Source organism: Chenopodium quinoa, unplaced genomic scaffold, assembly GCF_001683475.1.
Source record: "Chenopodium quinoa cultivar QQ74 unplaced genomic scaffold, ASM168347v1, whole genome shotgun sequence".
Taxonomy (NCBI): Eukaryota; Viridiplantae; Streptophyta; class Magnoliopsida; order Caryophyllales; family Amaranthaceae; genus Chenopodium; species Chenopodium quinoa.
Window position 1 is genome coordinate 646,749 of NW_018742899.1, and position 17,686 is coordinate 664,434.

General features: G+C 37.4%; 1 protein-coding gene across 1 annotated transcript; it reads right to left on the reverse strand.

The window, feature by feature from the left end:
- Window positions 1-9,791: 9,791 nt before the first annotated feature.
- On the reverse strand, window positions 9,792-10,405 carry LOC110726986. The gene is made up of 2 exons (XM_021906525.1): window positions 10,127-10,405; window positions 9,792-10,032 (listed from the first exon to the last, which is right to left on the reverse strand). Exons 1-2 carry the CDS (start codon window positions 10,361-10,363, stop codon window positions 9,835-9,837), a joined length of 435 nt encoding a protein of 144 aa, XP_021762217.1. The 5' UTR covers window positions 10,364-10,405; the 3' UTR covers window positions 9,792-9,834.
- Window positions 10,406-17,686: the final 7,281 nt, after the last annotated feature.

A 17,686-nucleotide genomic window follows, 5' to 3' on the forward strand; every position in this document is an offset into this window, starting at 1 on the left:
AATTTCAACCAAAATGGCTCAAGTAAGGCCATTTTGGCTACTATGATGCCTATTTTCTACAACTCATGTCTATTGAACTCATAACTTGTTAAAACATGTCATTACACTTATTTATAGGTGAATAATTCTTGAGATTACAAGAAAAGAGCAAGTAAGAGGTTTTGGGACGCAATTTCAACCAAAATGGCTCAAGTAAGGCCATTTTGGCTACTAGGATGCCTATTTTCGATAATTCTTGTCTATTGAATTTATAACTAGTTAAAACATGTCATTATTACTTAGTTGTAGGTGATTAATGCTTGAGATTACAAGAAAATAGCAAGTAAGAGGTTTTGGGACGCAATTTCAACCAAAATGGCTCAAGTAAGGCCATTTTGGCTACTAGGATGCCTATTTTCGATAATTCTTGTCTATTGAACTCATAAATAGCTAAAACATGTCATTATCACTTATTTATAGGTGAATAATGCTTGAGATTACAAGAAAAGAGCAAGTAAGAGGTTTTGGGACGCAATTTCAACCAAAATGGCTCAAGTAAGGCCATTTTGGCTACTAGGATGCCTATTTTCGATAATTCTTGTCTATTGAACTCATAACTAGTTAAAAAATGTCATTATCACTTAGTTATAGGTGAATAATTCTTGAGATTACAAGAAAAGATCAAGTAAGAGGTTTTGGGACGCAATTTCAACCAAAATGGCTCAAGTAAGGCCATTTTGGCTACTAGGATGCCTATTTTCGATAATTCTTGTCTATTGAACTCATAACTAGTTAAAAAATGTCATTATCACTTAGTTATAGGTGACTAATGCTTGATATTACAAGAAAAGAGCAAGTAAGAGGTTTTGGGATGTAATTTCAACCAAAATGGATCAAGTAAGGCCATTTTGGCTACTATGATGTCTATTTTCTACAATTCATGTCTATTAAACTCATAACTAGTTAAAAAATGTCATTATCACTTATTTATAGGTGACTAATGCTTGAGATTACAAGAAAAGAGCAAGTAAGAGGTTTTGGGACGCAATTTCAACCAAAATGGCTCAAGTAAGGTCATTTTTGATACTAGGATGCCTATTTTCGATAATTCTTGTCTATTGAATTTATAACTAGTTAAAACATGTCATTATTACTTAGTTATAGGTGATTAATGCTTGAGATTACAAGAAAAGAGCAAGTAAGAGGTTTTGGGACGCAATTTCAACCAAAATGGCTCAAGTAAGGCCATTTTGGCTACTAGGATGCCTATTTTCGATAATTCTTGTCTATTGAATTTATAACTAGTTAAAACATGTCATTATTACTTAGTTATAGGTGATTAATGCTTGAGATTACAAGAAAAGATCAAGTAAAAGGTTTTGGGACGCAATTTCAACTAAAATGGCTCGAGTAAGGCCATTTTGGCTACTAGGATGCCTATTTTCGATAATTCTTGTCTATTGAACTCATAAATATCTAAAACATGTCATTATCACTTATTTATAGGTGAATAATTCTTGAGATTACAAGAAAAGAGCAAGTAAGAGCTTTTGGGACTCAATTTCAACCAAAATGGCTCAAGTAAGGCCATTTTGGCTACTAGGATGCCTATTTTCGATAATTCTTGTCTATTGAACTCATAAATAGCTAAAAAATGTCATTATCACTTAGTTATAGGTGAATAATGCTTGAGATTACAAGAAAAGAGCAAGTAAGAGGTTTTGGGACGCAATTTCAACCAAAATGGCTCAAGTAAGGCCATTTTGGCTACTAGGATGCCTATTTTCGATAATTCTTGTCTATTGAACTCATAAATAGCTAAAACATGTCATTATCACTTATTTATAGGTGAATAATGCTTGAGATTACAAGAAAAGAGCAAGTAAGAGGTTTTGGGACGCAATTTCAACCAAAATGGCTAAAGTAAGGCCATTTTGGCTACTAGGATGCCTATTTTCGATAATTCTTGTCTATTGAACTCAATACTAGTTAAAACATGTCATTATCACTTATTTATAGGTTACTAATTCTTGAGATTACAAGAAAAGAGCAAGTAAGAGGTTTTGGGACGCAATTTCAACCAAAATGGCTCAAGTAAGGCCATTTTGGCTACTAGGATGCCTATTTTCGATAATTCTTGTCTATTAAACTCATAAATAGTTAAAAAATGTCATTATCACTTATTTATAGGTGAATAATGCTTGAGATTACACGAAAAGAGCAAGTAAGAGGTTTTGGGACGCAATTTCAACCAAAATGGCTAAAGTAAGGCCATTTTGGCTACTAGGATGCCTATTTTCGATAATTCTTGTCTATTGAACTCAATACTAGTTAAAAAATGTCATTATCACTTAGTTATAGGTTACTAATGCTTGAGATTACAAGAAAAGAGCAAGTAAGAGGTTTTGGGATGCAATTTCAACCAAAATGGCTCAAGTAAGGCCATTTTGGCTACTAGGATGCCTATTTTCGATAATTCTTGTCTATTGAACTCATAAATAGCTAAAACATGTCATTATCACTTATTTATAGGTGACTAATGCTTGAGATTACAAGAAAAGATCAAGTAAGAGGTTTTGGGACGCAATTTCAACCAAAATGGCTCAAGTAACGCCATTTTGGCAACTAGGATGCCTATTTTCGATAATTCTTGTCTATTGAACTCATAACTAGTTAAAAAATGTTATTATCACTTATTTATAGGTGAGTAATGCTTGATATTACAAGAAAAGAACAAGAAAGAGGTTTTGGGACGCAATTTCAACCAAAATGGCTCAAGTAAGGCCATTTTGGCTACTAGGATGCCTATTTTCGATAATTCTTGTCTATTGAACTCATAACTAGTTAAAAAATGTTATTATCACTTATTTATAGGTGAGTAATGCTTGATATTACAAGAAAAGAGCAAGTAAGAGGTTTTGGGACGCAATTTCAACCAAAATGGCTCAAATAAGGCCATTTTGGCTACTAGGATGCCTATTTTCGATAATTCTTGTCTATTGAACTCATAACTAGTTAAAAAATGTTATTATCACTTATTTATAGGTGAGTAATGCTTGATATTACAAGAAAAGAACAAGAAAGAGGTTTTGGGACGCAATTTCAACCAAAATGGCTCAAGTAAGGCCATTTTGGCTACTAGGATGCCTATTTTCAATAATTCTTGTCTATTGAACTCATAAATAGCTAAAACATGTCATTATCACTTAGTTATAGGTGACTAATGCTTGAGATTACAAGAAAAGAGCAAGTAAGAGGTTTTGGGACGCAATTTCAACCAAAATGGCTCAAGTAAGGCCATTTTGGCTACTAGGATGCCTATTTTCGATAATTTTTGTCTATTGAGCTCATAAATAGCTAACAAATGTCTTTATCACTTAGTTATAGGTGAATAATTCTTGAGATTACAAGAAAAGAGCAAGTAAGAGGTTTTGGGACGCAATTTCAACCAAAATGGCTCAAGTAAGGTCATTTTGGCTACTAGGATGCCTATTTTCGATAATTCTTGTCTATTGAACTCATAAATAGCTAAAACATGTCATTATCACTTATTTATAGGTGAATAATGCTTGAGATTACAAGAAAAGAGCAAGTAAGAGGTTTTGGGACGCAATTTCAACCAAAATGGCTCAAGTAAGGCCATTTTGGTTACTAGGATGCCTATTTTCGATAATTCTTGTCTATTGAAATCATAAAAAACATGTCATTATCACTTAGTTATAGGTGAATAATGCTTGAGATTACAAGAAAAGAGCAAGTAAGAGGTTTTGGGACGCAATTTCAACCAAAATGGCTCAAGTAAGGCCATTTTGGCTACTAGGATGCCTATTTTCGATAATTCTTGTCTATTGAACTCATAAATAGCTAAAACATGTCATTATCACTTAGTTATAGGTGAATAATGCTTGAGATTACAAGAAAAGAGCAAGTAAGAGGTTTTGGGACGCAATTTCAACCAAAATGGCTCAAGTAAGGCCATTTTGGTTACTAGGATGCCTATTTTCGATAATTCTTGTCTATTGAAATCATAAAAAACATGTCATTATCACTTAGTTATAGGTGAATAATGCTTGAGATTACAAGAAAAGAGCAAGTAAGAGGTTTTGGGACGCAATTTCAACCAAAATGGCTCAAGTAAGGCCATTTTGGCTACTAGGATGCCTATTTTCGATAATTCTTGTCTAGTGAACTCATAAATAGCTAAAACATGTCATTATCACTTAGTTATAAGTGAATAATTCTTGAGATTACAAGAAAAGATCAAGTAAGAGGTTTTGGGACGCAATTTCAACCAAAATGGCTCAAGTAAGGCCATTTTGGCTAATAGGATGCCTATTTTCGATAATTCTTGTCTATTGAATTTATAACTAGTTAAAACATGTCATTATTACTTAGTTATAGGTGATTAATTCTTGAGATTACAAGAAAAGATCAAGTAAAAGGTTTTGGGACGCAATTTCAACCAAAATGGCTTGAGTAAGGCCATTTTGGCTACTAGGATGCCTATTTTCGATAATTCTTGTCTATTGAACTCATAAATATCTAAAACATGTCATTATCACTTATTTATAGGTGAATAATTCTTGAGATTACAAGAAAAGAGCAAGTAAGAGGTTTTGGGACTCAATTTCAACCAAAATGGCTCAAGTAAGGCCATTTTGGCTACTAGGATGCCTATTTTCGATAATTCTTGTCTATTGAACTCATAAATAGCTAAAATATGTCATTATCACTTATTTATATGTGACTAGTGCTTGAGATTACAAGAAAAGAGCAAGTAAGAGGTTTTGGGACGCAATTTCAACCAAAATGGCTCAAGTAAGGCCATTTTGGCTACTAGGATGCCTATTTTCGATAATTCTTGTCTATTGAACTCATAACTAGTTAAAAAAAGTCATTATCACTTAGTTATAGGTGATTAATGCTTGAGATTACAAGAAAAGAGCAAGTAAGAGGTTTTGGGATGTAATTTCAACCAAAATGGATCAAGTAAGGCCATTTTGGCTACTATGATGTCTATTTTCTACAATTCATGTCTATTGAACTCATAACTAGTTAAAACATGTCATTATTACTTAGTTATAGGTGACTAATGCTTGAGATTACAAGAAAAGAGCAAGTAAGAGGTTTTGGTACGCAATTTCAACCAAAATGGCTCAAATAAGGCCATTTTGGCTACTAGAATTCCTATTTTCGATAATTCTTGTCTATTGAACTCATAACTATTTAAAACATGTCATTATCACTTAGTTATAGGTGACTAATTCTTGAGATTACAAGAAAGAGCAAGTAAGAGGTTTTGGGACGCAATTTCAATGGCTCAAGTAAGGCCATTTTGGCTACTAGGATGCCTATTTTCGATAATTCTTGTCTATTGAATTTATAACTAGTTAAAACATGTCATTATCACTTAGTTATAGGTGACTAATGCTTGATATTACAAGAAAAGATCAAGTAAGAGGTTTTGGGACGCAATTTCAACCAAAATGGCTCAAGTAAGGCCATTTTGGCTACTATGATGCCTATTTTCTACAACTCATGTCTATTGAACTCATAACTTGTTAAAACTTGTCATTACATTTATTTATAGGTGACTAATGCTTGAGATTACAAGAAAAGAGCAAGTAAGAGGTTTTGGGACGCAATTTCAACCAAAATGGCTCAAGTAAGGCCATTTTGGCTACTAGGATGCCTATTTTCGACAATTCATGTCTATTGAACTCATAAATAGCTAAAACATGTCATTATCACTTAGTTATAGGTGAATAATGCTTGAGATTACAAGAAAAGAGCAAGTAAGAGGTTTTGGGACGCAATTTCAACCAAAATGGCTCAAGTAAGGCCATTTTGGCTACTAGGATGCCTATTTTCGATAATTCTTATCTATTGAACTCATAAATAGCTAAAACATGTCATTATCACTTATTCATAGGTGAATAATGCTTGAGATTACAAGAAAAGAGCAAGTAAGAGGTTTTGGGACGCAATTTCAACCAAAATGACTCAAGTAAGGCCATTTTGGCTACTAGGATGCCTATTTTCGATAATTCTTATCTATTGAACTCATAACTAGTTAAAACATGTCATTATAACTTAGTTATAGGTGACTAATGCTTTATATTACAAGAAAAGAGCAAGTAAGAGGTTTTGGGACGCAATTTCAACCAAAATGGCTCAAGTAAGGCCATTTTGGCTACTAGGATGCCTATTTTCGATAATTCTTGTCTATTGAACTCTTAACTAGCTAAAACATGTCATTATCACTTAGTTATAGGTGACTAATGCTTGATATTACAAGAAAAGAGCAAGTAAGAGGTTTTGGGACGCAATTTCAACCAAAATGGCTCAAATAAGGCCATTTTGTCTAATAGGATGCCTATTTTCGATAATTCTTGTCTATTGAACTCATAACTCGTTAAAACATGTCATTATCAGTTAGTTATAGGTGAATAATGCTTGAGATTACAAGAAAAGAGAAAGTAAGAGGTTTTGGTACGCAATTTCAACCAAAATGGCTCAAGTAAGGCCATTTTGGCTACTAGGATGCCTATTTTCGATAATTCTTGTCTATTGAACTCGTAAATAGTTAAAACATGTCATTGTCACTTATTTATAGGTGAATAATGCTTGAAATTACAAGAAAAGAGCAAGTAAGAGGTTTTGGGACGCAATTTCAACCAAAATGGCTCAAGTAAGGCCATTTTGGCTACTAGGATGCCTATTTTCGATAATTCTTGTCTATTGAACTCATAACTAGTTAAAACATGTCATTATAACTTAGTTATAGGTTACTAATGCTTGATATTACAAGAAAAGAGCAAGTAAGAGGTTTTGGGATGCAATTTCAACCAAAATGGCTCAAGTAAGGCCATTTTGGCTACTAGGATGCCTATTTTCGATAATTCTTGTCTATTGAACTCGTAACTAGTTAAAATATGTCATTATCACTTATTTATAGGTGACTAATGCTTGATATTACAAGAAAAGAGCAAGTAAGAGGTTTTGGGACGCAATTTCAACCAAAATGGCTCAAGTAAGGCCATTTTGGCTACTAGGATGCCTATTTTCGATAATTCTTGTCTATTGAACTCTTAACTAGCTAAAACATGTCATTATCACTTAGTTATAGGTGACTAATGCTTGAGATTACAAGAAAAGAGCAAGTAAGAGGTTTTGGGACGCAATTTCAACCAAAATGGCTCAAATAAGGCCATTTTGTCTAATAGGATGCCTATTTTCGATAATTCTTGTCTATTGAACTCATAACTCGTTAAAACATGTAATTATCAGTTAGTTATAGGTGAATAATGCTTGAGATTACAAGAAAAGAGAAAGTAAGAGGTTTTGGTACGCAATTTCAACCAAAATGGCTCAAGTAAGGCCATTTTGGCTACTAGGATGCCTATTTTCGATAATTCTTGTCTATTGAACTCGTAAATAGTTAAAACATGTCATTGTCACTTAGTTATAGGTGAATAATGCTTGAAATTACAAGAAAAGAGCAAGTAAGAGGTTTTGGGACGCAATTTCAACCAAAATGGCTCAAGTAAGGCCATTTTGGCTACTAGGATGCTTATTTTCGATAATTCTTGTCTATTGAACTCATAACTAGTTAAAACAATTCATTATCACTTAGTTATAGGTGACTAATGCTTGAGATTACAAGAAAAGAGCAAGTAAGAGGTTTTGGGACGCAATTTCAACCAAAATGGCATACCTCTTCAAGCTGACGTGTGTCTGTACAATGACTCATCACTATGTCATACATGAATCTCATCACGTATAGGCCACAGTCAACTCCATTTTCCTGTTGTGCGTACTAGCATGAGGAACAAAGCACATGAATTAAAATGCATAGCAAATAAGCAACATCTTAAGCATTGTAAAGTAAGAAAATCACAACATTATAGGTGAATTACCTTGGGTGCTTTCCATGTAGGACCTCGAGGAGATAGAGGATTTATATTCTTCATGGTACTACAAAAAATCAAAGTAATAAGTTCAAATTTGACTAGTATAATCAATACATATGAGTTCAGATATGAAAATGAATAATAAGAAGTGAAACAAACTAGATGCTTACTTTTGCAGTATGGACCTCACGAGGCGCTTTCTTACTTGAGGTAACCGAGCAGAATTAAAGTAGAAGATTATGTTACTGGAAACACAAATCACAAGTAGGGTCCAATGATAACTACACACGAGACAAAAAAATCAATAGTTAGCCTGTTACAACAAATAAACTGGGAAAACAAATGAACTTGACTAGCATAATCAGACGTACTCCTCATAGTATGGGACGAATATAAACTTGTCTCCCGCACTCACTAATTGCCTGATACCCCGTTTAGCATAGTATAACACGTCAGCGGAGTTGCCTAAGATTCTAGCAGTGGACATCTGCTCAGGGCACAACCACCCAACTTGACAAGGAGATTCAAGCTCCCATATTTTCTCTTGGAGTGCTCTGCATGCATGATAACACAATGTTAATCGAAAACCAAACGACAAACACCACTAAACTCAATAACATAAATTGAGTACCAGTTGAATTACCTCATGGATATTTGAATGAGGGAAATGTTAAGCATTGCACCACTTAGAAATTCCTTCACATCTTCTTTGAATAGCCATGCCGTTGCATCATCATCGTAGTGGAACATTTCCTTAGGAAGTTGAATTTGGATGGGGTTGTCATTAGGCAACACGCAAACACGGTTGTGCAAATAAGCTAACTCCTGAGATAGCGATTGAAGCACCGTGTCTTCAACTAATGGAGTAGCTTGCGTAGCTGAACCTCGTGAAGGGCTCTTCATCGACGCCTTTCCACTCACCGAGCCATGTTCACTCCTGTTCTTTGGCCCCTCCACCCTCTTCTTTGGAGTTTGGCTTTTCCTCGATGGCTAATAAGACAAATCACACAAATGGTTAGAAAATATTTCCATCCAACTCTTGGGAAGAAAAGATTAAAGCGTGAAATCTAAATCTTAATTACCTGGTTCATCAATCGTATCCAAGAAGATGGCCATTGGACAAAACTACCTTTTGCTGCCCAGAGTGTAGTGAACTCATCCTCCTCCACGGGCATAGGTATTAAGATGTCCTCGAACCCGGGAACCACAGAATGGATCCCGACAGAATAATGCTCAGGCAGAAGAGGTCGAAGATGGACCGTACCTTGTTCGGCCGGTTGTGCACTACCATAGGCAACAACATTCAAAGGTCCATCATATGATTCGCCCGGGTGAAGAAGTTCACAACGGGTCTCTTCCTGCACCAATTAGGAAGATACTTCATTTAAATATTCATAACTAAGTATCTTAGGTGTAATATAGGAGTTAAATCAAGCATTGAGCTAAAATCATGAAAAATGGGCAAGTTAGAACTCATTTAGGCCATTTTGAACTGTAAATACTCTAAATGAACCTAAAACTTGTGAAATTGCTTTTTTTAGGTTGTTTCAAGCCATAAATATTCATAACTAAGTATCTTAGGTGCTAGTTAAGAAAAAGAAAAAAAAAAACCAAAACGAGTGCACAAAAAAAAAATGGCTCGAGCAGGAAGGGCAGCAGCTGCAGGCTGCACAGCTGCTGCAGTGCAGCTGCAGCCTCTCCTACCTTCTCGGCTTCCCAATGAGAAAGAGAAGGAGAAGGAGAAGGAGAAGGAGAAGGAGAAGGAGAAAGAGAAGGAGAAGGAGAAGAAAGAGAAGGAGGAGGAGGAGAAGGAGAAGGAGAAGGAGAAGGAGAAGGAGAAGGAGAAAGAGAAGGAGAAGAAGAAGAAAGAGAAGGAGGAGGAGAAAGAGAAGGAGGAGGAGAATGAGGAGAAGGAGAAGGAAGAGAAAACAACAACAACACATCACATCAACAAAGCAACACCAACAACACAACACAGCGAACTTAACCATTTCACAGCCAACTTAACCATTTCACAACACAATCCAAAAACAAATATCATTATCCAAACAAGTAAGTAAAAAATCACCTGTAGAATAGGAAAGTGATGAGGTGTCAGAGTATCAAGCCCCCTTGAGTTCGCATGTGAAGGAGTACCAATCTGCAATAGTGTATTGATAGTGAAACATTAATTAGAACCGTATTCACGTAACTCAACATATCAAAACTTATAGAGTTAAATTCTAATCATGTACCTCCTCGCGTGCATTTATCTCCTGTTCTCCTTCTCTTCGTGGGTGGCTACTTGAGTCGGCCGGTGTTGTCGAGGAAAAGGGCAAGGTCGGCAAATTCATTTGCTTCGCCCATGCATTGAACTCTTCGCGCATCTCATTGCGCACTTGTTCTTTAATTGATGCCACTGTGGCATCGAAGTTCTGTGGCGAGTTCACACTTGCTTGGGATCTTCCAGATTTGGTATATTCGGGACCCATTACCTTCTCCCATCCTAGAAAGCTCCCCCCAGCACCTAATACCCATCCCGGATGGTAGGGCTTTCCCATAGCCAAGGTGAAGGGGTCCTTCTCTACCGTCGGGACGAGCTTGCCTTCAACAAGCTCTCCAGTGTACTCAAGCTGTAGCAAAAACAAAATGGCAACATGAAGTAAGTGTTTATATAAAGTGATATACATGCAAATGAATAATGTAGTTCACTAGTTCATAGTTGCTTACTAGCTTATCTATCATTTCTTTGGTTTCCGGAGCCTTGATGGACCATTTTCCGGTTTTCTTGTCCCGCGAATGCATAGAGCAAAAGAAATCCCCAGCACGACTCACCAAAGTACTGGTCGTGGAGTCAGACGGCGCTGTGGAGGACCCTAGAAGCGCAGTGGGGTATACTCCTTCACTCACCCACGTATCCCTCCATTCATCATACGTCATTGCTCCCATATGATGGTGGTATTGCTTTTGCAATGCATTCTTGGAATTCTGCTCCCTCATTTCCTACATAAAAAGACATGTTAGTTTCATTTCTAATAAAAAAGACGATAAATTACAACACAATTTTCATCAGAGTTCTTTAAACTTACAATTTCTTCTTTTTTACATTTTTGAAGAACGAAAGCTTCCCAATCATCCTTCGATATGCTAGGCCATATTTGCCATGGGAGTTTCTCTTCATCGATGACATCATCATCACTGCCACCTCCTTTCTTGTTCTTTGGTTTCCCCACAAGTTTCTTTGTGATAAACCGACGAACTAAGTTACACTTGAAGCTTCTGAATCTTGCCGCAAGTAAGGATTCAAACACCCTTCGCTTGGCGTACTCATTTGGAATGTTAAATAGACTCTGCAAGCACAAATAACAAACATTATTAGTTTGCCCATAACATAACAATAAATTGAAATTGTTTATAAATAATGTGGAATCCATAAACTTTACCCTGGTATCATTCCAAAACGTGTCAATCAAGCCTGTAGGTACATCGCTCATACGAAGCGTAATGGGGATTTTGCGCGCACAAATCCCAACTTGACCAGCATACTGACGCCGCCATTTACCTGAGGGTTGCCCTACCCTGTCATACTCCAAGACCATAGGACCGACAGGTTTCTTGAAAGCTGGCGTCGGACCCCTCTGCTTTTTCTTCGCTGGTGTCTGCACCCCCCCCTCCACTTTGATCCTCACGAAACAGCTCCATAATGGCATTATCGATTGGAGGCGCTTGCTCAGCTGCAATTTCAAACTCATCTATCATTCTCTCCAATACATCTTGCACCTGATCTTCTGGCTCACCCAAATCAGGTTCCTTGTTCACATCATACGACTGGTCCCCATCATTAGATGAATCATCATCATTAGATTCAACATCCTCAACTCGAACACGGTATCGATCGTCCGCCATTAGATGTTAAAACCTGTCATTACAAACATAACACGTTATTAGCTGCTGAACTGTAAGGTAAACTTATAATCATATATAAATTGCTGAATTATAATACAAATAAACATAGAAAATGGTGATGCAAGTTACTTTATTCATTTAAAAGAATATAAGAAAAATGGGCAAGTAATTCAACAATTTCATTCATTTTCACCTAAAATGTGATTTTTTAATTCTTTCTATGCTTGCAATTCAAACTAACAGAAAATATACAGTACCTCAATCTAATATTCCTTCATCGTGGTCTGATCTCATGTAATTGGCTTGGTCGTCTTTCTCATTTGGCACAGCAGGTCTAGGAACAGTGAAAGGTGCCGAGTCATCAAAGGCATCATATTCTTCCTCATCCTCAACATCTCCAACGCCAAGGATTCTTCTTTTGCCGGCTAGCACAATAGACCATTTTGAGTCGGCAGGGTCAGATACGTAAAACACCTGCTTAGCTTGAGATGCAAGGATGAATGGTTCCGCACTATCATTCAGGTTGCCAAGATCTACAAGAGTAAAGTCATCAAATTTGACGTTACACCTGATATTATCAACCCACTTACACCGGAAAAGAGCAATCGTGAAGTCACAATAATCAAGCTCCCATATTTCTTGAATTCGGCCGTAGTATGACAACTCTGCATCAACGGGTGATTTATCCTTAGCACTTGCAAACTCCCTTGACGATGCCACAACCGTTACACCACTGTTTTGGGTCGAGGATGATTTCAAATCTTGACGCTCAGTCCAAAATGTGTACCCATTTATGTCATATCCCTCAAATGAGCGAACATCATCCCTAGGACCATAAGCGAGCCACCTTACTGTAGCTGTGACACTCTCATCCATTCCACCCATCACTCGATCACGAAACCAACACACAAACTTCTTGTTGTGCAACTGCATCAGTGCCCTTTCACCTTTCGACAGAAACTCATCACGCAAACTAGCCATGTGCTCGTCTAAATATGGGTGAACATTTGCAACATGGTGCAACACATAAAGGTGTGCTTGTAAGAACTGCTCTCGATCAGATGACATTCGTTTCGACCCGATTGTGCCATGACCATCAAGTCTACCTTCATGTCGAGAAGTAGGAATACCAATAGGTTCAGCAACGGCTATATAGTCGGCCACAAAATTACCAATCTCCTCGGCCACGGTCCCTTGAATCATACTTCCTTCCGGGTGAGCCCGATTCCTAACTTTATCTTGCAACGTACCCATGTGTTTTTCAAAAGGATAGCACCACCTCATGAACACTGGACCGCACAACTTAATCTCACGCACCAAATGAAGAATCAAATGAACCATTATGTCGAAAAACGAGGGCGGGAAGTACATCTCAAATTTGCACAAAGTCACAACCACATCCGCCTGTAAAGCATCAAGGGTACAAGGATCAAGCAATTTGCTACATATTGTATTGAAAAACGAACAGAGGCTTGTAATAGCTTCCTTCACGTGCTTTGGCAAAATACCACGTATTGCAATTGGTAGAAAAACTTGCATCAGAACATGACAATCATGGGATTTCATACTTGTTAGCTTCAATTCTCCATTTAAGGATACAAATCTTTTCATGTTAGATGCGTACCCTGATGGAACCTTAATGCCATACAGACATTCACAAAATATCCGTTTTTCTACCCTTGACAATGTGTAGCAAGCCGGAGGTAAATAGGTCTTCCCCTCTTTGGCTTTTCCCTCATTTTTCTTCTTCGACGCATCCGCGGCCTTTCCCTCTCCCTTGCTCTTCCCCTTTCCCTTTTTCGAACCCATTTCTTTTTCCTTTTCCTGTTCCTTTCCCTTACTAACCCTTTGCTGAACCCACAATTCTGGACGCACCCCCATCTTTTCCAAATCTAAACGTGCACCCTTTCCGTCCTTTGTCTTGTTTTGAATATTCATCAGCGTTCCCACAAGAACGTCACACACATTCTTCTCTATATGCATTACATCAAGACAGTGCCTAACGTCATGTTCTTTCCAGTACGGGAGCAACCAAAAGATTGATTCATTTTTAAAGAGAGCAACTGATTCCGCCACTTTTTCAGATTTCCCTAATACTGTTCGTACACCCTTGACCCGAGCGTAAACCTCCTCACCAGTCAGTGGTCTAGGAGCAGTCCCCTCCTCCACCGACCCATCGAAAGCCTTTTTCTGCCGACGGTACGGGTGATCGCGCCTAAGCAACCTTCTTGTCCTCAAATACACCTGTTTGAAAGAATGATCAAGGCGTCTGCTTGGCGTATCATCAATACAAATGGGACATGCCTTTTTCCCTTTATTCTTATACCCAGACAAGTTGCCATATGCAGGAAAATCATTAACGGTCCACATAAGAGCTGCACGCAATGTGAACATCTCATTCGTATGAGCATCAAACACGGAAACCCCTTCGTCCCACATCTTTCTCAAATCATCAACCAATGGCGCAAGATACACATCAATGTCGTTTCCAGGTTGCCTTGGCCCCGATATCAAGAGTGAAAGCATTACATATTTCCGTTTCATTCACAACCAAGGAGGCAAATTGTAGATCACTAAAAGTACCGGCCATGTGTTGTGCTGGGTACTAAGAGTGCCAAATGGATTCATCCCGTCCGTGCACAAACAAAGCCTTAAATTTATGACTTCATCACCAAATTCCCCAAACTTCATATCAAGGTTCTTCCATTGCGGGGAGTCGGCTGGGTGCTTCAGCATTCTGTTTTTCTTTCTTCCCTCTGCATGCCACCTCAAGTTTTTAGCGTCTTTTGGTAATGAGAACAGACGCTTAAACCTTGGAATTATGGGAAGATACCACAACACCTTAGAAGGAGGTCCCTTCGTACCAGCATTGCAACTCTTGCGCTTGTAGCGCGACTTCTTGAATCTTGGACACTCCTCCAATTTTTCATATTCATTTCGGTAAAGAATACAATCATTAGTACATGCATGTATCTTCTTATACTCCAAACCAAATGGACACATGAGCTTCTTAGCGTAATAGTAATACTTAGGAATTTCATTCCCATCGGGCAACATCTCACTTAACACGCTCAACAAGGAAGTAAAACTATTGTCCGTCCACCCATGCTTTGACTTAATGTTAAAAAGAGTTAGCACGGCTGATAGTTTGGAGTATTTTTTGCACCCAGGATACAAAGGCCTTTTAGAAGCCTCCGATAATGACTCAAACACGTCACCTTCAAAACCACGCATCATCTCATCCACACCCCTCAACCTCATCCACATGATCATCCTCAAATCCCTCCTCAGCACCATCATCAACAATATGTTCATCATTCTTGTATTCCTCGTCCACACGGATATCATTGCTTCTATCATCATGCACATCATACCCAATAACATCCCCACTGTACTCTCCTTCTTCACCATGCCAAATCCACACATGATATTTAACCCTAAACCCACGACAAACTACATGATCTCTAATGATATCAACACTATTGACCACCTTCACATTATTACAATCAACACAAGGACAATAGAGGCACTCGAAACCCATTCTGCGCTGATAAGATGAAGCCGTCTCGCAGAACTCTTGAACCCCATTAAAGAATTCCAATGTATCACGTCTACCATACATCCATCCACGATCCCTCTCCATTAAGTAAATTGTCTCTAAACATGGCAACATATTACGAATAATGTATAATTGCTACATCTATTATATATACAAATCAAATTCAAACACACAACATGCATATAACATTCATATAGATACAAAAATGCATATATGCTTCCAAAGGGTCCTTATCACTCCAACCTAACCCATCCTTGAACGTTTACCCTCACTAGTGAATGTATATCAGATTTCCAATTTTAAGGAAAATCCGGCAGCATTTCCCCCAGTTCTCCAAGTACACGACGTAGGTAATTACTTATCCACATATGTACCCAGAGAACATGGTGATCCAGGAAATGCTAAGCCAAGATGTTCCTTAAAATCGAAAAAACTGACATACATTCACCACCTAAGTGAGAGTAAACGTTCAAGAACAGTCCCAACCGGGGACTATTCAAGACTTTCTCCTAATGAGAAAGCCTTGAACGGATATCTAGGCATATGATGATACATGCAATCAATTAAAAACCAATGGATTAATCACACATCATGATAGAAGATGCACTAAAGTTATATCACACACCATCTCCACAAAATTGTGCAACCAAGAACTTATTTAAAGCACATAAAGTTATATATATATATATATATATATATATATATATATATATATACCTGAGTACCTATAAAGGCTCAACACTCTCAAATAGAAGGTCAATGCCAAGGTCTATGCTTCGCCCAAAAATTCCTGATAATCTTTTTCAGTGTAACCTATATAGAACACAAATAGAAAACCAGATTAAGGGAAAAGATAAGAATGATATTAGTGAGCAAGAACAAGGAAAGTCAGAGTAAGATACCAGGATGTTTTCCGCCCACTCTCCAAACTGATGATCTTACCCTAGAAGCCCTTGACACCCATTTCTTAGCCTGAAACACGCATATATATAGTGAGAAGCAACTCATAAAGAAATTATATTCAAACCCTAAACCATAAACCCTAAACCCTAAACCCTTAACCCTAAACCCTAAACCCTAAACCCTAAACTCTAAACCCTAAACTCTCAACCCTAAACCCTAAACCCTAAACTCTCAACTTTGTTCTCTTAAATAAAAAGGACTAAATTATCCTATAAACAAAATAAAATTCTCAACTTTATTAGTGATGATAAATAAAATTCTCATAATAATTTAGAAATATAGGTAAATGTAGCTTGTACTAAATACAATAACAACTAAAAAAGGCCTTACATTTGTAGAGGGGGAGCCTATAAGCGTTCAATGGAGGGGGAGCTGAGCCTTGCGCGTATAAATGTAGGAGTTAAGTAGAAATTATTGACAAACCCTAGAAATTACAAGAAACTTGTCAATATTAACTAATTTAAAGACCAATTCCTCAAAAACCATAACAATGGAGGAGCGCTATTACGACTTACCTAGGAATGAGGAGCGCTATAACAATGGAGGAGCTGCTACCTACTTCAATAATGCAAGCATATATGGAGAGAGGCAGAAGAGAAGAGCTGAGTGCGTGCGTGCGTGAGGGAGGCAAAAGCAAAAACGTGAGTGCGTGCGTTTTTTGAGGTGAAAGCAAAAACAGAGGAGTGCGTGCGTGAGGGAGACAGAAGAACAAACCCCTTCAATGGAAGCTTCAATTCAATGGAGGAATGGTTTGGGGAGAGGGAAGGCGCGTGTTTTTGGAGGTGAAAGAAGAACGTTTGCACAGTATAGCCGTATGTATTCAAAAACCCGAAATTTTTTTTTTAAATTGGCAACGGTTAACTGTTGCCAAATCTACACCTTTTAATTTTTTTTTTTAAATTTTATCAATTGGCAACGGTTAACCGTTGCCAAATGTAACCAAATTTTTTTTTTTTAAAATGGCGCTCACAGCAAGTTGGCAACGGTTTTCATGAACCGTTGCCATAGGGGGGTTGCCTAATTCTTTTTTTCTACTAGTGGGTGTTTCAATACCGAGGTAGTTTAAAAGGGGTTCAACATTAAATTGTATGTGATCACTAAATATTCAAGGATTGAATTGGAATATCGATTGTTTGAATGATTTATGATGTTTAATTATGTTGTGAATTGAGGGTCATCACCAAGTCTAAAATATGTAAAGAACGTAAAGTGAAAGAGATTACGCACCAAAACTCTAAGACCGTATATACCTTGAGTATGAACATATGAGGGGAGTTATGGGGTTTTATATTTAACCATAACTTCTACTGGAAGTATAGGACGCTGTATTTTCCTTTTAACTATTATGCGCAGGACGTCTGTCACTCATATATAAGTGACATTTTTG

Coding starts and splice junctions, on each gene's coding strand:
- LOC110726986 (XM_021906525.1), bottom strand. CDS start 10,363: ATGGGTCCCGAATATACCAAATCTGGAAGATCCCAAGCAAGTGTGAAC. Junction 10,033..10,126: donor AGATAAATGCACGCGAGGAG/GTACATGATTAG, acceptor ACACTATTGCAG/ATTGGTACTCCTTCACATGC.